The following is a 24,636-nucleotide window of genomic DNA, read 5'->3' on the forward strand; positions in this document are numbered from 1 at the left end:
CCTTCAATTGAATCAACTTATCCTGTCTATACTCTTTAAATCCATATAAGTACAAGAAGAAGCATCTTTTGCATACAATTCAGAAGAGGTCTCTCTATTCGTCTCGTTACTGTTTCCAACAACAACATTACAAGTAATACCGAGGCAAATAACCTCACAGAGCCACCTTAACTCGGAGGACATAATGTATGTTCCTACTTCAAACAGCTAAAGGAAGAAAACTACATACAGAGAATGGAACAAGTACTACAATACATACAGTAAGCTACTCTAATGAAAACCTTAGTCCCACAGTCCCTGCTAAAAATTAAAAGGGCTGGCTATATTGAATCATATGAAGTCTTCATCAATATTGTGAACCTATAAATGGAAACAGCTGATTGAGAGATCAGTTATGTTAGGTTTTGCTCTTTAACTTTTTTTGGGCTTTCAAGTCCACAACAATCACTGTTATGTTGTCCTTGCTGCCCTTTTGAAGAGCTCGATTTGACAAACATTCTGCTGCTGCCTGTGCTGCTGGATCAATTCCTTGGCCCCTTTCCAAAGGAAGCATTACACCATTCTTTTTATGCCAGAGGAGTATGCGCTTGCGAGCCAAATCACAGACCTCTTCGTTTGTCATAACATCCCATAAACCATCACTTGCAAGGATAAGGCATTCGTCGTCCTTGGTTCGAGGTATGAACATTACTTCTGGATCAGGAATTATCCAGGGCTTCAAGTATCTATCTCCTGCAACCAAGAATTAAATAAAATGTAAAAAAGGGAATAGATGAAAGACTTGCATACCAACAAAAACAAGGAGAAGTATTTAGCAGGGTTGGAGAAAATGGGTCATGCAAATGGACATCTAATGTGTCAAATTGTAGTCCCAAACAAAGTCCATACACCTGAAAAATTCCCCAGGGCACCACCATCGCTAAGTTATTTGCTAAATGGTGGTTCTCATGTCAAATTAAAAAAAGAAAAAAAAATAGAGTGGTAGTTTGAATACACATTATACTCTTCTGGCGAGCTCACTGAATAATCCTTCCACAGTTTTCAAACAATTTACATCAAGACGGAGATGTTCAGTCACCAGCATGCACATGCCTGCACAACTGGGCGACAGAAGTTGGGGCATACTGGCTAAATGAACTCATGTACAGCAACTTAAATTACTTAACATCACTTTAGCCATATCTTCCAAGATGACATTAGAAATGTTATATGATCAACACCAACTACCATCTTATAGGCACTAGAATATCCCTTAAATTTACAGACCATGTTTGACATGTGTCAATGCACAGAGATGTCTCGAAGCAAAGCCAGCCTTCAGCACAGATTTACAATTTGTTGGTCATTTATGCAATGCTGGTTTGAAGATAGAATGAGAAAAAGAACATTCCAACATTTCAAGTTACATATCAGATGGCAAGGGCACACTTAGTCACAGTTATATAAAGAATTGCACAGCAGAAGTGACAAAATGAGCTCCCTTCTCACCACAAAGCAATCTTTCAGCAATATGAAATGAAAAAGGTACAAATCATCATTAAAGGAGCACCTCCCCAGGACCAGGATACAGAAGGTTCCCAGGCTTTCTTGTTTTGTTTGAACTTACAATTTCAAGGATGTTAGGTCATAACACTCAAGAGTCACACTAACCAGGATCAGACAAGTGATGATCAGAAAACAAATGAGGACCTTTAGATTCACATGCATCTTTTGTTTTATTTTTTAATTATAATTTTTAGAAAGTTGAAGGTCATAACCTAACAGTTACACTAACCAGGGTCAGACAAATGGATGATCAGAAAACAAAGAAGGTGCCAAATATTTCCATGCATCTTTTGTATTGATTTTTTAGTATTATTACTTACAATCTTCAGCAAGTGGAAGGTCATAGTTCGACAGTTGAAACCAACCAGGGTCAGACAAGTGATGATTAGAAAAAAAAGAAGGCTCAAATTGAAGATCATTAATCAGAGTGTGTGCCTTTGTGGCCACAATTAGTGCTGGAAAAATGGAAAAAATACCAAAGTATCCGTCTAACCCAGCCAGTCAAAAATGAAAATTGGATAATTGGTTCATTTAAATCAGGTCAAATATGGATCAACCCATGTAAAAGTGGGGTTCAAGCTATCAAAGCTCTTCTTTCAAGCATTAACATCCAAGTCTTGTCCCCCTCCCCCCACACAATATATTGTCTCTAGATGACCATATTATCCGACATTCCATTATGGTACTTTGTTCTCAAATTGGAATACTCTCATGATAAATTTTCGAAGTATTTCTGATATTAAAGGATTGTTGACTAGTTCGATCTTTTTTCCCTTCAAATAGTTTTCCGGAGGACATTAATTCGCAAAGAAAGATGACAATTATCCAATTAAATTTTAGGTTGATCAAGCACAAAGCTAAATATCTTCTAAGAATTAATAAAGATTCATAATTGATTACAACAACAAAAAAGAAAAGCTTCATAACCCAAATTAGTCAACCTCCATTGCAGTACAAATTGTTTAATTGTAGTAAATGGAAGACTAATTAGAATTCTAATTAGTCTTCCTTTTTGAAGTCAGCCCTAATAAAATCTCAGTCCATATGCCATCTGGGGTTTTAAAATTAGGAAGAATCTAAAGTTAGAATTGTTTCAAATTATTAAAATGCTACATAATATCATCCCTTTAGTTAAGCAGAATGAGTTATTAGTTCATGTTTGTTCCTTTTTGGTGATGTTTGGCCAAAAAATTGACACAAAAAATCAAGTTAGCAGAAAGGAAAAAAAAGTCTACTAAATCTTATTTGTTTGTGCTGTTTTACCAAAAAAAAAAGGTTTACAATTTCAGTGCTTGCCAAATAATTTGTTTCTGTTTTACCATCTGACCAGATAAGGGAATTATAAATGGATAGGAAATATGGTATCCGTATTATCTGTCACTACCCATTTTATCCATAATAAATATGGGCAGATTGGATGTGTTATCTATTTTTGTCTAACCTATTTTCAACCGGCCAGTATCCGATCCAACCCGCCCATTTTGCCAGCACTAGCCACTGATGGAAAGGCACAACAATTCCTACTTTGTTTCATGGAGACAACATAAAAGGAGAGCTTGGTTGGTTTAATGTCTAGTAAAGGCAGTATTTATACCTCATCATATGCTAACCTCCTACCTCCTATACTCTATGACACTTCTTCCGATCTTTAACATGGAATAATTGTTGATTAAGGTGAAAATCAGTGTTATCAAAAGTCAAAAGCGCAAAAAAGCTCTAAGGTTTGTTGGGGTTTTAAGCACAAGTAAAGTGTGGGCTTTAATGAAAAAGGGGTGCTAATAGAAAAAAAATAATATATATATATATATATATGTGTGTGTGTGTGTGTGTGTGTGTGTGTGGGTGTGGCGTGTGGGTAGTTGGGTGGGTGGGTGAGTGGGTGGGCGTGGGTGTGTGTAGTCCAAGACTAAGAAATATAAGTATGAATAACAAATATATAAATAAAGAATTTGAACTTTTTTTACATAAAAGTGTAATACCAATTGTTTAGTGTTGCCTCTTCAGGAAATGCTCACTCGCAGGGAAACATTTGTCTTAGAGCCTTAATGACGACACCGAAGCACACATTAAGCGTGGAAAATAGCTCAACATGTTTATAGCCTCTTCAATACTTAAGCACGCCTTCTATAACACTAGTGAAATTAGAGTAGAGAAGAGAAGGAACTTCTCAATTATTTTGGTGACTAATGTACAAGAGTCGCTCCTGTCTTTCTCCACTTACAACTTGGTAAGCAACTATTTTCTATATCTAACAGTTACATACAAAATATTTCACGATATTCTAAAAAATATTATGAGGCACACTCCAAATATCACTATTCAATGAATGTAGATATTTGGGAATGCACATTCTAAAACATAATTCCATCAATCATTTTGACATTCAATATGCCCCTCATATTGAAGGTGGTGAAAAATAAATTTGTAAATCGAAACTGGAAAGTCATGTGATGCTAGACAATGACGTGGGGTTGACAAGACACTAACTAAACACTTGTTGTTGCACAATGACATGTGTTGATTGGATAGACATGCTGGACAACAACATTTACTGACAGATATATGTCGCTAGACAAGAGGCGTGCTGCTGAAGGAAAACGTTCCTGGATGGCGATGTGGCAGACTGAAGAATGACATGTCATTGAACAGTTATGTTCATATTTCAATTGACCTGATACGTGCTGCTTAAACAATGGTCAGGAATATGACTAGAAAAGGCAAATACCACCAGAGCTATCATTGAGAAAATGTAAAAGTCATGAAAAAGTACATACGGTACCCATTGGAATGGTCAACGAAAATTGATAATACAAGTAAAATTATGACAAGAATATATGAAAAAATATCTGTAATATTCTCCAACTTATGTCCTATGAATCTAGACAAATTCTAAAATGTAACCTCAGTGATCCGTTATACTTTAACAATTACATTACTCAAAATAATAAGGGAGAAGTAATAAATTACATCCTAAAGTTGCACAAAAAGTCATTATTCTTGTTTGATGTGGAACGAATTACCCCCTAAGAGATGACCTAGCAAAGGAAGTGATTCCACTCTCCTACATGTGTGAGAAGCAAAAGAAATATTTAAAAAGAGTTAAATTGTAAAGGCATTTTCGAATTGGTGATTATTCAATTAATTAAACTTAATTACACTTAATTTAATTCTCTGTGTGCCCTTCTTCCTTTTGCTTCTCTTTTCTTTCTCATTTTCTCTGTATATTGGTTTTAGTCCAGCCATGAAAATCTTCATCAAAGGTTTTGCTGGACATTTTTCCAGTCAATCTCTCTCTTCTGTCTCTAAATCTTCTCACCCACATGTTCCTTTTTAATTTCCAAGAATATTAAAGATGAAGGCTTCAAAATAAACCCAAAATATTTTTAAAAAAAATTATGAAGATAAACCCTAAATATTTCTTTCTCATATTGAATACCTTCGATCTCCATTCTAAAGACAACTCATCAAACAAATAGGAGAAAGAAAGGGTAAGCAAATGGATGATAGGGATCTAAAAACACACATTACTTGTTTGATCCTTCTATAAAAGCTGATTCTTGTCTCTAATTTTATTGTGCTTCAACAAATGTTGGCCGGGAAAAAAAATTCTGGGCAAAACCTTGATTTTTTCCAATCAACATTCAACTTATTTCATTCATCTCGCTCATTTTAATCTCCTCTCTCGGTATTATTTTGTTGAAACTCATAAGTATCCACATTTTCTCTTGCAAGTTGTAAGAAGCCTAAGCACTTCAGAATTAGTATATGCTTAAGGCTACATCATGAAGCCATTGCTCTACTTCTATATGAGTGTTTCCTTCCTTATCTGCCACAGGAATATGGGAAAGAGTAATTGGATACAAACATATTTTCTTTAGCACCTCAGATCCTCTCAAGTGCAGACTCTGGTACCATTTCTAACATCCTGGGCATATGAACCTTAAGGCCCTACCACTATAGAGTGGATTATTATACCATATCACGGGTCTATATCACATGAGAAGCCCGATTCTTAGTTTGAAACTGTGGTCATCTTGTTTGTTTATTTTAGCAGTGTGCATAACCAATAACTGTTGTGTCCAACTATTACTATGACGTGAATTGTTGATATCAGTTATACTAGGGAGGATGCTCTGGAAGTGCCAAAACTTTAATCAGTCGTTTGGTTGGGAACAAGTTATCCCAGGATAACTAATCATGGGTTAGTTATGTATATGGGATAACTTATCCCACCATGTATATGGGATAACTTATCCCATCACTATGATATAAATGGTGGGAAAAATTATCCCAAACATGCAACCAAACAAGATACAAAAAATTTATCCATCACTATTTATTTTTATCCCTCACACCAAACCCCCCCCTAAGTCTTGAGCAATATCGTGATGAAAGTTAGGTATGCTCAGGTTAAACACACACTCAAAATGGATATATTCTCAGAACACCAGCCAGCTGACATATAAAAGCAAACTATTCTATAAGGTAACCTGTAATAATACCTAGTAGCTTAGTACCTCGTGAAACGGGAAGACGCAGAATGCAAAAGATCATAACATTTTTGCTAAAACCAATAACATGGAGTACACATGGATACCTCAGTCATGATTTACAAATGCTAGATAACATGGTAGATGGGAGAAACATACCAATAGACCTAGACATAGCAAGAACGCCAAAAACACGATATCCATTCCACTGTATAACCTTCCCTCCTGCAGCTTCAATTCTTGCATATTCATCTTCTCGGTTTGGCTAATAAAAAAAATATAAACAAAAATTGGCACACAAGGATTAGTCAGTGACATCACACGTAATTAAAGTCATATTAGAACAACTGTTTCACTTACCTTGTGATCCACTGACAATGCCATGGGTTCTTTCCCACGGCACAGGACAACCCTTGAATCACCACAGTTTGCTACAATTATGTGCGACGAACAAACAACGACGACAACAGCCGTGGAGCCTACAGTTTCTGGTGCAACAGCCTCGCGATTTCCCGCCCCTCCAATCTCCTCATCAACCTTGAGAAAACAGTTGGTAAATGCATTTTTCCATTGGTCCTGGCAATTTTGTCTAATACTTTCATCATTGAGATTAGCCATAATGGTTTCCAACTCCTCAGCCAATACAGCATGAATTCGATCACGACAGTAATTTGCCACCTGGAAAATAAAAATCCCAATTTTGTATCAAATATATACGTACTGTGGTATCAGTGAGGAGGCATACACACCTATGAGCTTGTAACAGTGTAAGCAAAAAGAGGAAGATACCTGAGAGCCACCATGGCCATCATAAACTCCAAAGAAATGAGCTGTCAAATGACTTAAATACCTAGTCATTCCATCAGGCAAACGATTGCCAACTAGCATCTGTATAGGAATTCTCAAGAACCTAGGAACATTTGCAAGCGCATCTTCCATTTCTGGTCTCCTTCCACACACAGATGTAAATCCCCAAAGGGGTATATAATCCACTTCAAAAATACTGCGGCCAACTGCTGCATTTAACCCTTTATCTAAAGGTAGCTGAACAACAACTTCAGCTGATTTCGAGCTGGAGCCATCCGTAATCTGCTCATCAAGTTTTTCCCCAACTGCCAGAGGCTTGCTCTCTGTCTCCTGAGCACCTGACTCCACCAGATCTCCAGCCTTAGCTATAAGTTTGACATTGCAAATGTTTTTCTCAGCATCTACCAAATTCTGTCCGTCTACGTCAGATGCTAACTCAAAATTTATAAAATCATCAGCACATAAACTACTGGAATCACTCACCACAGACAGGGAACATGAACTATCAAGAATTTGATCACCATCTAGTGATAAGATCTCATCATCCTCACTTTCCCTGACAACATCAATCCAGTTCCTTTCATTTTCAGATATCATACCAGTTTCTTCAGGTACAGTAACAGTGAGGTGTTTCTTCTGTGAATCAACAGAATTGCAATCATCATAAACGGAAGATTCTGGATACAAAGTTGTAGCATGGTCAGCCATTGACTTTAGGCTAGTGACATCCATTTGACTTTGGTTGTGAGAGATGAAATTACCTAATCTAAATGGCAAAGCAACCGCCAAACACATGTCGTCCATCAAAATCACTATCTTGTAACAACATTACACAGCCTGTCATTGTCAAACTAATAATAATCTTCTCATGAGCTTCACCACACCATTTTCCATGCCTAGAAAGATCTAACACATACCCTGATTCACAATTTTGTAGTCAGATCTGGTAAGAAAAAACACCTTTTTGGTTGGAAAATTCACCTAAAAATACAAAAAAAGGTAAGATTTTAGATTTGTCTGCCTGCCAGCACTTTCTTCCCAAAATCCAATGAACTATTGAAAACCCAGATAAAGCTTGATAAATTGAATCAAAGAAAGAGGAAAAAAATGGGTCTTGGCAAAAAGTGTCAAGAATCACAAGAAAGAAACCCTGAAAAAGATGGTACCCTTTTATCACATAAAACTTGAGTACCTTGGATCTGAAGCAACCCAACCAAAGAAATGCAGTCTTTTTCAAATCATAAATGGGGATGGAAATAGTAGAGGAGGAACCACTAGCTTATTTTTCAAGAATGGTACTGTTTTGTTCAGAGCTTACTTTCCTTCTCATCCCCAGAAGAGTAAAATAGTTCAATACTTGGAAGAAAAGGGAGAAGCATCAACAATGGTAAATACCAAACAACAAAAATGGGCTGCTTATACAATGTAATGTAACAGTTCAATGTGATCATTAAAACACTTTCTCATCTTTTTCTTTCTTTTTTTCTATCTTTTAACTTGGGTCATGTCGAGCCCTTAATGAAACAATAAAGGAACCAGGGGTAAAAAAAAATAGGAGTAATTAAGTTGCTTGCCATTTTACATAATGAATTTAAGAAAAAAAAGATTATAAAATGACCCAAAATCATTTCTCTCATAAAAATAGTTTGAGAGTTGTTTGTTGGAAGGGAAATATAGAGTGGGAATATATATTATTATAATTGTAATACAATATGTAAGCATGTTTTCCCCCCAAATTTTTTTTTTTATCTAGATACCATGTGTGATGAAAGTTAGTATTTTATTTGTAGAAGATAAAGCTAAATAATACGTATAGTATAATTTGATAAAAAGTTATATGTATTTAATGTTTACAGTAAATTATAAGGCTAGGAAAGAGGCTATGTTAGCGATCACGGCAGCAAAAACAGTTGTCTTTAAGGGTTTATATGTTGAATTAGAGAACAAAGACGGGGATAAGAAAGTATCATGCTAGTTAAGGTTAGAGAGAGAAGGGTCCGTGACCTTGACCACGTAAAGTGTATCAAGGATGAGGAAAACAAAGTACTGGTGGAGGAGGTACTTATTAGAAGGAGATGGCAGACTTACTTTCATAAATTCTTGAATGAAGAAAGGGACAAACGCATTATGTTGGGGGATTTGAAACACTCATAGAGGCGTCACAATTATGATTATTGTAGGGGTATAAAGATTGAGAAGGTTAAGGACGTCATTCGTAGAATGCGTAGGAGTAGAACTACACGACCAAGCGAGATTCTACTAGATTTTTGGAAGAACTGTAACACCTCGGGCTTTAGGAAAAGGGAGAAAAGGACCTTTTGGGCTAAAGTATGGTTTTACGGGTCCCATCTATAGACCGTAGAAGCTTTTACGGCCCCGTATATGGTAACCGTAGAAAGGGAGAAAATAATTTTCTAAAATCAAGTCCCAATACCTTTTTTACGATTCACCGGGACGGTCCGTCATTCTATGTACGAATCGTAGATAGGTCTTGTAGGTGAGTCTCAGACTTAGTGAAATTTTGAGGGTTAAAGTTTATTTCTACGATTGGTGTCTACGGACCGTAGGAAGACCTAAGACTGGGCGTCAGACCGGAACGTAACCACCGGATCGGAATGAATCAGTACCGGACCGGAACAGGATGGGTTGACCGGTACCGGGATGAACCGGACGGGAATTATCGGGATGGATACTCGGTTTCGTCCCGCCCACTATATACCGGGATGGAACCAGAACGGATCGGAATAGAACGGGATGGGATAAACGGGACGACACATCTAAATATTTCAAAAAATGATTAAAAAAATAAGTTATTTTAATTTTTTGATATATGAAAATATGAATGTTTTTTTCTAATTTTTACTTATTAAGTTTGCAAGTTAAGTTTAATAAAGTTTTTTTTTAAAAAAAAAATGTTTTTGAGCTTAAGTTTTCAAGATTTGAATCTTTTGAAATTTATTAAGTTTGCAAGTTAAGTTTAATAAAGTTTTTTTTTTAAAAAATGTTTTTGAGCTTAAGTTTTTAAGATTTGAACTTTTGAAGTTTATAAGTTATTACTTATTAATATGTTATAACTTATAAGTTATATTTATAACTTGTAATTTAAATAACTTAAGTTTGTAATTTTAAAAATTAAATAAAAATAAGGATAAAACAATGACACAAAGTCACAAATTCAAAAATATCAATCCAATTTATTTAAATTTGTATTACAAATTACAATTTACAACTATTAGTAGAGTGCATAGTTTACGCAGCCACCTTCTAGGAAGGGTTCTGTTTCAACTAAGCCTTGAATGTAATACTAATAGTTGTATAGTCCCGTAAATCCTTTCTCTAACTCAGTGTAATGACCCTCAGGGTCATTTCTATATCTTGTCTTCTGTGTGTCTTTTAGAGCATTCCTATAGCGACCCCAAGTCATTTATGACTTGCTGGGACTGACGGTTCGGTCACCTGGTCGTTCGTTTAGTTATGGGGTGAGTTTTTGTGTTTTGAAGCTTATGAACCTTGAACGAACATTTTCGATCAAAAGTTCAAGAAGACGACCTCAAAATAGAATTCTGACAATTCCATCAGCTCCAGAAGGGTCATTTTAATCTTGTAGTGGTCGGCATGACTCTCGAGGTTTTCAGTTTGAGTCGGTGCGATTAGGCGTTTTAGCCTTTGAAATTTGGCTTAAGGTTGACTTTGGTCAACATTATTGGAAAACGTGCTCAAATGAAAATTCCGTCAGCGCGGTTAGCTCTGAAATATCGATTTTGGTCTATAACGACCTTTCGTTCGACTCCCGAACCCTCCAGACTCATTTCGAGCCCCTTAGTGGATTTTGGTTAAAATGACATTTGGAAGTGGGACCCACATTTTATCGAGATGACCTCGGATGGAAATTTTGACTGCGCTGTTGAGTCCGAAATATCGAATTTAGTAGGGTAGCATATCTGTTTTATTTTTATCGGGTACCGATCGAATTCCGAGCACCCCATCGGAGACTTTGAAGATTTATCCAAAGCTGAGATCTGGTGCAGCCCTTTAGCGACCAGAGTTTGGGCCTTTAACGACCAGCTATTGGGTTTTAGCGACCGGTTTCGTCCTTTTTAAAACCCCAAATTAGCTTTATTCCTCATTTTAAAAGTGCGATACCTTGAGCTATACAGGTCCGATCTGGGCGATTCAAAAGGCAAAGTTGTGAGATTTTTTGAGGACAACGCGTTGGAGATCTCGGATAGTGATTTGGGGTCCCCGTTTGAGGTAATTTTCGTAAAATACCTGCTGTCACGACCCTTTTGTGAGCTTGATTTTGGAAGATTTTGAGACTTGTTTTCTCAACCATTTTTGGTCCGATTTTAGTGATTTTTGAGGCTATCTTGAGTGGTTTTTCGAGGAGAACATTGTGGTGTTGTCAGAATTGACTGTAGACCGCCAGTTTCTGGTAAATATGCTGAATTAGCTGTTGTCCCATTTCTTGAGGAAAATTTGGGTTTTGGTTGTATGTTGGTACTGTGTTGTTTCTGAGCCCCGAATTGTGTCTCATCATGGAACACAAGTTCGAGGAGCTGTTAAGAATCTACTTTTGGGGTAATTTCAGAATTTTCAGCGCGGGTCCCACGATTCCCGTTTTGACCCAAAAATTGACTCGTCTCCGTTTGTTGTGATTTTGGTGTCTAAATGACCATAATAACGTTATGACTCTATTTTTGATAGCGGGGCAACGTTTCGAGGACGTTCAGAAAGGAAAAGCTCCGGAGAAGTAATTTTGGAGCGCGTGTGATCGGCCTACAGGTAGGCTACGGTTTCCCTCTCTTAGATTGAGCTTGAGAGTGTGAATGCATGTTGATTAGTTGGGATTTGGGTTGGTAGTGGTTGAATCATGCATAGGTGTTTAGAAATCATATTTTCGGCCTATTTCGGGAATTATCGGGTAACTGTGAGCATGCTTTGTGTTATTAATTGCCCCTCTTTGCTATGTGGAGTACTTGTATGCTCGATGACTATTTGTTGAAGCATTTGGGCCTTAGTTTAGGTTTGACTAGGGCTTGCCTTAGAAATACATTATTCGGATCCGTTCGGCCTTAGTTTTCCCCCGACACCGCTCGGCTGGCTTAGATCCCTGTAGATTGGTGTAGCAGACTTGAGCCTGATAGTTTGGGCCCTAGCTAGGCGATACGTTTGCTCCGATGATAGTTATCCTTTTTTCCCAGATGTTACGGCTTCAGGAGTTACATCGGCGACACTAGTTTTGCTTCACGATTTGAATTTGGTTCCAAGGACTTACATTGATTGGCTATGTTTGGACGGCGTTTCACGGACATTTATGAGTATGGATCGATTGGGACTCTTTCAGCAGCTACATTGACACCTTTATAGAGCATCCGGTTTAAGGTCCGGCCTCTATTGCCCAGATACTTATATAGAGCATCTGGTTAGAGTTTCGGCCTCTATTTCCCAGATACTTATATAGAACATCCGGTTAAGGTCCGACATCTATTGCCCAGATACTTATATAGAGCATCCGGTTAGAGTTCCGGCCTCTATTGCCCAGATACTTATATAGAGCATCAGGTCAGAGTTTCGGCCTCATATACTTGATACTTGTGATTGGTTACTTGGGTACTTCTGGTAAGCATCCGGTTCTAGGTCCGGCCTCCGTACTGTCAGATTCTACTAATTAGGGTTGAGGTTCTGGTTCGATGTTCTTCGTTCTTGGGTTCTTATATGCAATTCTCTTTAGTTATAGTTATTTTGTGTACTCATCGGGCTTATGGGGTTCCGTTCGGGTTTTTATTTAACTTGCGCACGAGTGTACCTTCTGGGCTTATGGGGGCCCAGTTAGGTGTAGTTAGCTTATAAATTACTTTAGTTAGTTCTTTGTACACTCGTGTGCATTTCTTTGTTAGTTAGAGTTTTGTTCTTGACCTCAATTTGTGTATTCCTTCTTTTCATACTGCCTTTACTTTTCAAGTTCAGTCGGCCTATGATGCCTATTGGGTACCTGTTGTTTTGGTACTCATGCTACGCTCTGCATCTATTTCGTGATGCAGGTCCGGGCACTAGTAACCAGCGTTAATCGAGCTTGGAGCAGACTGATCCGGAGACGGAAGTGAGCACGCGGTGTTTTGTACTATTTCAGTCTCCATCTGTATATATAGACTTGTCTTTTACCTTCCGTGACAGTCCAATCTCTGTTGTCCACTTTTGGGACTTGTACTCATTTTGTTAGTAGCTCTGTACTAGTGACTTCCAGGTTCTGGGAGGGATCTTTATTTGTATATATGTTTTTGGTTTGTTTTCGTCTGTTTATATTGTTATTTGTCTACTCTTGTTTAGTTTCTACCCTCAGACCCATTACTTGTTGTTCCGGGTTACGGGTTGGTTTACCTGCTGATGGGTTATAATAGGTGTCATCATGACTTGAGAAATCGGGTCGTAACACTCAGCTATAGATTGACCGTAATCAACTACTGGTCTTGGTAAAGCTCGTTGACGATCTTGAAGTTCCATGCCATCGTCACTACCACATCCAATGGTTGAATCTATGAAAAGTTCAAATTGACTATCTAACTTTGGAAGTCCTTGATTTCTCCGCTCAGCATTTATCCAATCTCTAAACAACACCGATATCTCCAAACTGTCTTCTACTAACGAATATTTGTGGTCTCCAATTTGAAATCTTGCCGCGCTGAAAGCTACCTCCGAAGCTACTGATTATCCTTGAATTGCAAGCACGTCATTCACCATCCTACTAAGTTTTGGAAATTGAGTTCCATGCCCTTCACCAGTTCAATAGTTGTGGTATACTTTCATCATTTGTAGTATTATCTGAACTTTGTTCAAGATATTTAACAAATTCACATTTATTAGAAGAGTCAAGACCAAGTCCAAGTTTATGTTTCACTCTACCATGGGCACCTACTCGAGGCATAGACTTTTGAGGATTTTCAACATTATCTAAGGAACAATATTTATCATACATTTCTTTAACAAGTAATTTTATACTATTTTGACATGTTACCAAATCAGGTTTTTCTTCTGGTTTAATATCTAAATTTTGATAAATGCATTCAACTAAAGCTTTTGCACCATATTCTTTATATTCGGGGTTGAAAAGAATTGCAGTTAAATAAATTTGAGGGATAGGAAAAAAATATTTCTTAAATTTCGTAATCATAACTTCAATAGCATTGGTAAATAATTCATTTGTTTTATATTCAGAAAAGAGATATGAAATCTCACATATATGTATTAAAATTTCAGAAATAGTAGGATAATACATTCCAGAAAAAAAATTAGTAGCATCATAAAATGATTTCAAAAATATTCTAAGTTCATTTACTTCATCCCAATCACTATCGTTAAGTTTAAATTCAGGATAAGCATTATGACTATTAAATTGCATAGTAATAGATTCTCTATATGTTTAAGCAACTTCAAGCATATCATAAAAGGAATTCCATCTAGTTTTTACATGCTTCGGAACTTTTCTAAACGGAAGTTTACATGCATTACAAAGCTCTTTAAATTGATTAATTCTACTACTACTATGCATATAAAAAATATAAAAACAAGCATTATTAACTTTATCACAACTATTTTCAAATAATTTCACACCGTCACTAACAACCAAATTTAATATATGTTCAACACATCTAACATGAAAAGCATATTTACTAATAGGACAAAGTCTAGGTTCTAGCATATTAATAACATTTAAATTAGCAGAAGCATTATCTAAAGTAATATTAATGACTTTATCACAAAGACCGAAAAAATCTAAAAATTTCAACACAGTAGTAGCAATATACATTCCAGTTTTTTTCTTTTGACAAATTTTATAACCAATAATTATTTTTGTAAATTCCAATTATAATCAGTCCAATGTGCAGTAACAGTTAAATAATCAAAACCATTAGGACTACGACCCATATCAGTGGTAATAGCAACTCTACAATCCATTATTTCAAAATAGACACGCAAATATTGACAATATTTTTCTTGAAATTCAAAAATATCTCTTTTTACCATGCTTCTTGATAAACCTTTAAAACTAGGATTACATGTATCACGAATATATGCAATAAAACCCTTATGTTCTCCAAAACTAAAAGGTAAACCACAAACAACAATCATTTTAGCAAAATTTTCACGATAACGATCCTTATTATAGGTTCGATGTGTAAGAGGACCACTTGGGTTCGAAGTATTTAATTCACCTTGAATCATTTTTGACACTCTAGCCGATGTTTCAACGTTAGAATCTTCACAAACATCAAGAGAAGATATATATGCAAACCACTCTTTACTATGCTTATTAATCAAATATTTTTTTAATCCCCCGTTGAACCTCCACTCCCACCAGATATATATTTAAAATGTTGTTTACAAATATTACATATACTAAAAGTTTTTTCTTCATTCAAATAACAAAATTTCCACACATTTAATTTTAAAGTATGTTGTACCTTGGTCTTACCTCTAGTTGGAACAATAGGGGGATGACTAGTTCCAACCAGAGGATTGTCCTCCTGAGGTGGAACTTCAGTACTATTGAGGTCAGGACTAGTCGATGTATCATCTAAATCTTCTTCATCAATTTCTACTTCTTCATTTTCTTGATAATTACCATAATGTCTTTCATAAACCTCTTCAGGAATTATAGGAGTATCTGAATTAATGTCTATAGGATCGGGACGAGAAAAACTAGTTTCATTCATATGAGTAAATTCATCAGTATTCATTCTAACAAGAGGAAAATTATATTTAGAAAAACTAGAACCATTCTTATTTTTTGTAAACATATTTTTTACTCTATGTACAATACCTTTTTTACCTCAACTTTTTTTAGAAGACTCCATGATATAAAATTATAAATTATGAAATACGAAATTTAACAAGAACAAATAAAATATAACAAGAACAACATACAAATAATAAATCCAAAAAACAAATATAAGATTAGAGAGTGGAACGAAGTTACCAAATGTTTGTGTAAAGAACAAATGATTATAACCGAAAATTGAAAAATTGATGTCGAAACTTGAAGTTTGAAGAAGATTCCTAGTTTCCTACTCCAAAATTCACCAAATGATTATTGAAATCTTCACAATTACAAAATAATATTATTGAAATTTGGAACTTGAATATTGAAAGTATGAAACTTTGAGAAAGATTGAGAATTGAGAGAAATTGATGATTGTTAATTGTTAAATACTATAAATACGTAAATTGTTATTAAAAATATAAAGAGAGGGAGTATTTATAGTTTTTAGAAATTGTGATTTTGTGTTGGAATTGGAAAATATAGTCGTTGGAATGGAATATTAATTGGAGTCCGTTGAAAATATTTCCGTTGGGGGGCATGGCCAGTGGGGACTGGGGACTGGGGATGGGATAGGTCGGCAAGGTCGTAGGGGGCAAGGGCAGGCAGGCATTGGGAACTAGGAAGACATATTTTTTATTTTTTTTATATATAAATTATAATATAAAATATAAATTAATTAATAAAAAATAATTAACCGGAACTGGACTGGACCGGACCGGAACGGAACCGAAATAAACTGGGATAAATCGATACCGGTACACCGGTATCAAATCGTGATATCGTTCCGTCCCGTGTACCGGTTCACAGTGTCCCGTTCCGTCCCGAAGACTACCGGACCGGAACGAACCGGAATGGTACCAGTACAACCCGGTTCGGTGCCCAGCCTTAGGAAGACCTACGAGTTGTAGAAGTGTTCCGTCAAAAAATAGATGATTTCATGGTCCAAGTACTTGATCTACGATTGATCAGTACGGACCGTAGAAAGTAGGCAAGAACCGTAGGTCGAATCCAACAATTATTTTTAAGGGTTTTTTGTTATCTTTTCCTAATTGTGTTAAGCCTATACTATGTCATTTTTTCCTCTATCCTAAGCCATGCATAAAGACTTTAAGTCCTAAATCTACCTACTTTAAACCCATTCTCGTAATTCCCAAATTCCCTCAAGTTCTTCCCCCAAAATTTTCTCTAAGGCTAAGGAAGAGAAAGTTAGAGTTTCAATCACCAAGGTCTCAATTTCACCATAGCTTTTGGGAATTGATCTCTAAGGTATGTAGTATTCACCTATGGAGTCCTTTCCTCCATAGGGTTCCTAAAATCTCCAATTTCACAAGTTAGATTCTCAATTCAAAGTTAAGGTATTATTCAATCTTCATGGGTTCTTTTCAATTATGATTCAATTGATTGTTTTCTATCTTCTTATGCATGAATTGAAAGTATTTACATGTTTTTAAGTTGAATTCATATGAACCCATGCATGATCCATGATTTTTGACTATGAACATATGATGAACCTTATGAACCATGCTTTTATAAATTTATGAAGATATGCATGTTTTATGAAAGTAATGATTATGAATCAAGTAAGCTTATGGACGAAGGTATCTATATGTTCTATAAAGCTTGGTCACATGACATGAATGACATCTTAGATTTGTCATAAATGCTTTTGGGATATTTTCGTAAATTAGGTCTTTATTAATATGGTATTCAGATATGCCATCAATGATTATAGATCACACTTTTAAAACTATTTTCATTAGTACTATGACATTTTTAGTGTGAATATAATGACTATGAGCCTTATAAAGCTATTATGAAAAGATCATGGATGGTGAAAGGTTTTCTCATGCATGATCTAAAGAGATACTCTATGATATTTCTAACTTAGATTAACATCTTAATTGTACTTTTCCATGGATGATAATACGAATATGATTAATAATTATTCTGTGGATTTTTACTTAGTACCGAGTGGCTTGAGGTGGAGGCTCAATTAGGTTAGTCTCTAGTAGCAACCTGTAGTCTTAAACTACGTTTCCCGTAGGAGTGTCTTAATGACCTATCTAGTGGATACACATGTAGCATATGATATGATGTGTACGGGTTCTACCTTGGAAAATAGAATTTCCCTTTTTCGGTATGAGGGATAAACCGGATTCCATGTTATAGCTCACATGGTCTATGTCGGTTAATCGTAAACTTCCCACTATAATGAACTAAGTTACTTTCAAAGTATTTCACAAAGTGTTTAAAATATGTAAAACTTGCATTGCGTTGACCATGATTATGATTTATGTTTTCTAACCCCTTTTATCTTATTATTTAGTTTGGTCATTGCTTGTCATGGAAAAGTCCTTTTTAGCATGATTTCATAATTCTTATGCATTGATATCATACTTGTGCATACTTGTGCCTACATTATTTCACTAATGTAGGGTCCAACGCTCCTACCTCTTATACTCGTGGCTAGACATCTATTGGGTGCTTCAAGTGATTGGTGAGTCCTCATATTTTGAGGACCGAGACACTTTATAGCTTTATATAATTTTCATTTTCACATTTTGTATGTGATGTATGGGTTACGTCTCAATCACTTTCCTTATGATGTATTAGATGGCTTATTGAGACTTATGTTGGACTTCCACTTTGTCAAACTCTTTGATATATGAAATGCTATGTTTTAAAGTATTTGTTTGTATTATCTTGTATGATGTATGCTAAGTAGCTTACGTAGGACCTCTCAAGGTTTTATACGTCATGTTATGCCTTGGGTATACTTTGGGTCGTGACAAGAGCACAGGCAAGCAAGTATGAAGTGGCTTACTAAGTTATTTAATATCGTTTTCAAGACGCTAAACATGCTCGAAGCGTGGATATGGAGTACGATGATTCCATTGTACAACAATAAGGGAGATATTCAAAATTGAAAGAACTATAGGGGAATCAAGTTGTTAAGCACACGATGAAAATTTATGAAATGGGGGTAGAGTTGAGGTTGAGGAGGATCATGACTATTTTTTAGAATCAAATTGAATTTATGTAAGGACGGTCGACTATAGTAGTCATTTATCTTGTTAGGAGACTGGTGGAACAATATAGGGAGAGGAACAAGGACTTACACATGGTATTCATTAACCTAGAAAAGACTTACGACAAAGTCCCCTAGGAGGTTCTATAGAGGTGCTTCGATGCTCGTGGTGTGTTTATGACGTACACTAGATCGATTAAGGACATGTACAATGGAGCCAAGATTCGAGTAAAAATAATGAGAGGAAACTCGAAGCACTTTACCACATTGATGGGATTGCACCAAAGATAAACCCTTAGCCGATTTTTATTTTTCTTGGTGATAGATGTATTGATGCGACAAATTCAATATGGGGTGTCATGGTGTATGTTATTTTTTGATGACATAGTTTTGATTAACAAAACTTGTGAAAGAGTTAATGTTAAGTTAGAAGTTTAAAGACGGACCCTGAAGTCTAAAGGGTTTAGATTGAGTAAGGTCAAGGTTGAAAATTTGGAGTGCAAGTTCAATGAGGTGACGGCTGAGGCTGACATGAAAGTGAGGCTTAATATATAGGTTATCCAAAAGAGAGGTAGTTTCAAGTATCTTGGGTCTATTATCCAAGGAGATAGAGAGACAGACAAGGATATTACTCACTATATTAGAGTAGGGCGGATGAAATGAAAGCTCGCATCCGGAAGTTTTTGTGATAAGAAGGTACCACTTAAACTTAAAGGCAAGTTCTACAGAGTGGTGGTTAGACCAACTTTTTTGTATGAGGTAGAGTGTTAGTATGTCAATAACTCTCACATTCATAAGAGAAAGGTGGCGGAGATGAGGATGTCATGATAGATGTTTGGATTTATTATGAGAGATAGGATTAAGAATGAGGATATTCGAGACAAGATAGGAGTGAGTTTGGTAATAGACAAGATGTGGGAAGTAAGGTTGAAATGGTTCGGCCATGTGATGAGAGGAAGCATGGATGCTCGATTGTGGAGGTGTGTGAGGTTGGCTATGGATGGATTGAAGAAAGGTAGAGGGTATACTAAAGAAGTTTTGGGTAGAGGTGATTAAATAGAATATGACACAGTTACGGCTTACCGAAGATATGACCTTAGATAGGGATGGAAATCAGGGTAGAAGTTTAGTAGGTAGGAGTGTGTCCTTGCTAGTAGGTAGTAGTGCATTGTCTTGGTGCCCCTTACTAGTAGTCATAGTTTTGTGTTTGTAGTTTCTTGTTCTTCGATTTTGGTTATATTTGTTGTTTCGTGTAGTTCGATGGTAGTATTAATTGTAGTATTGTTCTGCTACTATATGTTGTTTTGTGTACGGTATATTATCTCTTGTACTTTCATTACGTTTTTTTTAGCCTATTTTTGTCTTGGTGCCCATACTAATAGTCATAGGTTTATGCTTGTAGTTTCTTGTTCATCGATTTTGGCTATATTTATCGTTTCGTGTAGTTCGATAATAGTATTATTGTAGTATTTGTTCTACTACTATTTGTTACTTTGTACTACTTATTATCTCTTGTACTTTCATTACATCTTTTTTAGCCTATTTTTTTTAACCCAGGGTCTATCAAAAACAAATTATCTACCTCACCTCTGAGATAAAGGTAAAGTCTATGTATACTCTAACCTTCTTAAACCTAAATTTATGGGAACACAGAGGGTGTATGGTTGTTGTTGTATTAACAACTATGTTTAAGGATAATCATGCTCAAATATTTCAATATATGTCATTTATTAATTAAATTGGCAAGTTTTTATCGGTCCTTAACTTGCTACATCCTATTTTAGTAAAATAAGAAAATTGAGTAAATGACATATTTAAGATACCTTATTACTAGTTCTAAGAGGTTTTTTTATCTTCCAAGTTCTAGCATTAGAATCTTAACACTAAGTAATATTTTTAATATTCAGGAAATAAAAAATACAAAAATATAATAATAAATAATTAACGGATTTATGATAATTTATTGTTGCCATAAATATAGGAGTCTATAGCTCACATGACATGCTATTTACATTCCTTATTTTACCCCTCAATCTATTTGAATATGTTATTTCTTTTTTCAATTAATCTGAAAGATTTCTTATTTTACTCCCAAATAGTTTGAATTCATTTTTTTTTTTCAATTAATCTGAAAGAATTTTTTTCAATCATATATATACTATTTAAATATGATTTATGCAACAATATGACATTAAAGACTAATGATTAATGTATTTCAATTGCATAATTACTTTATAAACTATTGAATTCCAATTATATAACAATGTTATACACAACTTGATAGTTAAATTTTCTTAGATCAAAGTAATTGACCTTGTTTTAACACCTATTTCATATCTTATAAGAGAAAATAAATATTATCAAACTTGATACCAAATTCATTTGAAAGATTAACCACGAACTTGTCTATATAATTATTATGTAATTGAATTTCAATGTCACACTTAACGAAATTTAAACGGATTCATATTATATATGCAATTGGCATACAATTAGGATTTCATTGTATAACTAACGTGGGTATAAAAATGCAAATTGCATATCATATTCATATCAATATATTTTGTGTATATAATTCGTATTCAATTAGTATATATATAAAATTTCAATGTATGACTAATATGGATAGAAAAATGTAAATTTTATACCAATATATTTTGTGTATACAATTGGTATGTAACTAGATTTAAATGTATAAGTTGATTTACTCATATTATATTGAAAGATTATACTCAAAAATCATAATTTAAATTTTTGAACTTCACAAATCATAATCAAAAGTACGAAAATATATGTAATAGTGCATAGTACCGCTAATAAAAACAAAGTATATGTAGTTTGATGTCAAAAACTAGATTACAAAGTTCCAACATCTTAAAGAAAAAACAAAAGGAAAGATATGAAGATCCTCTATCTGGCAGCTGTTTTTCTGGATCTTGACGTAGGATAACTTGTAGGTGTAAGAATAAATTTTAATTGGAAAAATTACAGAAATATACTACTTAAGTCTTTTATTAACAAAATATCAATATACTTATATTTAATTACAAACTAAATTTTTAAATTACATACATAACAAAACATTTAATTTTTGTATTTAATTTTATTTTATTTTACAGATTTTCTCTCTCATACTTTTAGTAATTCATGCCTTTTATAGGGAGTATAATTAGGATATTAATATTTATCAAATATTCTCTCTCCTAAACAGTTCCAAATTCACACGTTCATTACCTTTTTTTTTCCGTTTTTTAGGCATGAAGTCTTTGGGATCATAATTAGTTTTTTATTTTTGTTCTGATAAAGCAATATCTTTTACCAAGAAAGGGTGTACTTTTCAATGTTGAGTGATAGTTTCAATAAAATCTTGAAAATATTTTGGGAAGTCAAAAGGGTTTCCTTCCATATTCTTCTTCAACTTTCTTAACCGGGCGAATTTTTTAGTATACAACCTTTAATCTTCTCTTTCTTTTTCAAATTTCTTAACCTTAATCTTCTCACAGAAACGTTTCACAAGACAACTAATCTAAAAAATTGCCACTGTTCGATGGAAAAGACTCCACGTAAAAGTCCTAGACTTAATAAATCTGTGGTAATCGTTGATAGCCCGCCGATCAGTTCAAGACCATCTGGTAGATCTAATGAGTTTATTGTTATCAATTCTTCATCATCCTACAAAGTTCAACAAAAAGATGATTATGGGGCTGATACAAAATCGAAGGGTAAAGAAAAATTGGTAGAAGATCATTATCCACATGACAGCGATTTTGAGGATGATATCCCCCTCTCTAAAAGATTAAGAGTAAATAATGATCAGGATTCAAAGGTATTTATTTATTTGATGAATTTTTATTATTTTTTTGACATGCAAGTGTTGAATCTTATTCTTAATAGAAAGATTTGTAACATTAATTAATTTTTTATGCCCTAGAATGTTGATGGGGGTTCAGTGAGCAAAGGCATGAATGGTTTAAGTCAAAAATGGACTAGGTTTGTTAATAATAAAAGAAAAAAGGCATCACAAGTACCACTAAAGGTATGTTTTTACCGTCGTTTTATAGTAATGTAATTTTTGATGCAAATATTTCTTTGCTTATATTATAAATTTTGCATTTTATGACTATTATAATTTATTGATTTTTAATATATTTTTTTTAAATCAAGAAGAAACAATCGCGTTGGTGTTCTTATCTAAATGTCAACGTTTTTGATGATATAACAAAGCTACTTGAAAAAATTGGTAGTGTTCATTTGTTTAAAGAGTCTCCTTTTGGTTATTTATTAGGCTTGTCCCAATTGAAAGTCCAACCTCAGATTATTAGATGTCTTGTTCATCATTTAGCTAACAGTCGGGATGACATGTTTGTGTTTGACATAAATGGTAAAGAAATGCATTTTGGGCTTAGAGAATTTTTGGTAATTACTGGTTTTAAGTGTGGTGGGTGTATGGTTTTTGATCATGATCAGAATAGTACATCTAAGTTACTTTCTTGTTACTTTTCAAATGCTATTGATAAGGTTTTGAAAGCTGATTTCATAAGAGTGTTTAAAGAAGATGGGTTGATTCAGGAAGAAGACTTTTTTAATATGTCTATGATTTATTTCATTAGTACATTCATTTTGTCATCTCCACCACAGTTGTCACATATTCCAAAAGATCACTTCTTATGTGTTGAGTCGGGACAGTACATTACGTACCCCTGGGGCAATCTCTCCTTTTTTAATCTTCGTCATTCTATATCGAGTCAAATGGCAAAAGATCCAGATTATGTGAAGTTTGAAGGGTTTCCTCTCGCATTGCAAATTTGGTTTTATGAATGTTGTAACAAAGTTGATGGTTCAATTGCAATTCGTAAATCCAATCGAACGCCTAGAATATTCAATTGGGATATATCCAAAAACAAGATATATTTTGACCATCTCCAGAAAGGAATGTTCAGAAAATACGGCAATCAGGTAATAGAAGTTCTTTTGTTATTATTTATTAATTTTATTTTTTATGAGTAGTGTATATTCACAATTTATTATTATTGTGTTAGTATACATTTGAAGATCTTGTGTTCATGGATGAGGAGCTTCATATCATTGAGTCGGAAAATCTTACTGTTTTGAATGATATGCCATTCAATAAGAAGAGTAAACGTGATAGATATGTAAGGCAAAATCAAAATTTACAGACTCATTCTGTTGTTCGACAGAATGTTAAAGATTTGCCTCATAGTTAAAGGTTGGAAGTGTTCTGAGTTTGTCATTTAATAAAGATTTGCAGAAAATTGCCCAAGAAGTTGTGAACGTATGATTATAAATTTTATTTACTTTCTGTCAGAATTTTGGTTGAAGAAACATTAATGTCATTTTAATTTTTGTTAGGTTCGTAATGAGTTGGAAAAGTTTGAAAAAAATGTAGATGCTAAGTTTGTTGAAATGAAGGCTTTTATGGATTCATCATTCAAATATATCATTCAAGAGTTGAAATCTCTTCATAATGATGTTTCAACCAACAAAGATTTAGGTGGTGAACGGGTTAGTTTACTTATTAATATATGGACTTATTATTTACTTATAAACTAATTTTTAGATCAAGATTATTATAAATGTTAATGTGGATACTTTGTGTTGATTTTAAATATTATTAATCTTCTTGTTGATTATATATCCGTAATTAGCTATATTGTTGTCTTATTGTAATAGTTGAATGACTCAAAATTTTATTTTATTGAGAACATTAAGGTTGTTGTTGAGGATCAAAGAAAAGGAAATGTTGATGTTCAAAATGAACATTTGCAAGATTGTGGAGATAAAGATGGTGTCCAGACACCATCTTCGTTTCGTAATCATGTTATTGATAGCAATTGTAAGTTCTTTTTTGTTAGCTTAAACTATTTTTAGTTCATTTTTGATTTGTGTTTAAAATTCATAAAATATAGATACATAAATGATGTTTGTAT

General features: G+C 34.5%; 3 protein-coding genes across 3 annotated transcripts in view; 1 reads left to right on the plus strand and 2 right to left on the minus strand.

Annotated features, from left to right (window-relative positions):
- LOC125825796 (mechanosensitive ion channel protein 10-like) overlaps nucleotides 1-11,396 on the minus strand; it is a 676,215-nt gene extending 664,819 nt beyond the window's left edge. The window contains exon 1 of the mRNA XM_049505082.1: nucleotides 11,387-11,396. The gene's annotated coding sequence lies outside the window, so the exon portion shown is untranslated. The remainder of the gene's footprint in view (nucleotides 1-11,386) is intronic.
- LOC125825807 (eukaryotic initiation factor 4A-2-like) overlaps nucleotides 1-24,636 on the plus strand; it is a 468,338-nt gene that overhangs the window by 39 nt on the left and 443,663 nt on the right. The gene's annotated exons all lie outside the window — the stretch shown is intronic.
- On the minus strand, nucleotides 47-8,312 carry LOC125825799 (probable protein phosphatase 2C 6). The gene is made up of 4 exons (XM_049505087.1): nucleotides 6,825-8,312; nucleotides 6,396-6,713; nucleotides 6,195-6,300; nucleotides 47-732 (listed from the first exon to the last, which is right to left on the minus strand). The coding sequence occupies exons 1-4, from the start codon at nucleotides 7,644-7,646 to the stop codon at nucleotides 398-400; spliced, it is 1,581 nt and encodes a 526-aa protein (XP_049361044.1). The 5' UTR covers nucleotides 7,647-8,312; the 3' UTR covers nucleotides 47-397.

Source organism: Solanum verrucosum, unplaced genomic scaffold, assembly GCF_900185275.1.
Source record: "Solanum verrucosum unplaced genomic scaffold, falcon-dt-bn FXZP01000247.1, whole genome shotgun sequence".
In the NCBI taxonomy this organism is placed as follows: domain Eukaryota; kingdom Viridiplantae; phylum Streptophyta; class Magnoliopsida; order Solanales; family Solanaceae; genus Solanum; species Solanum verrucosum.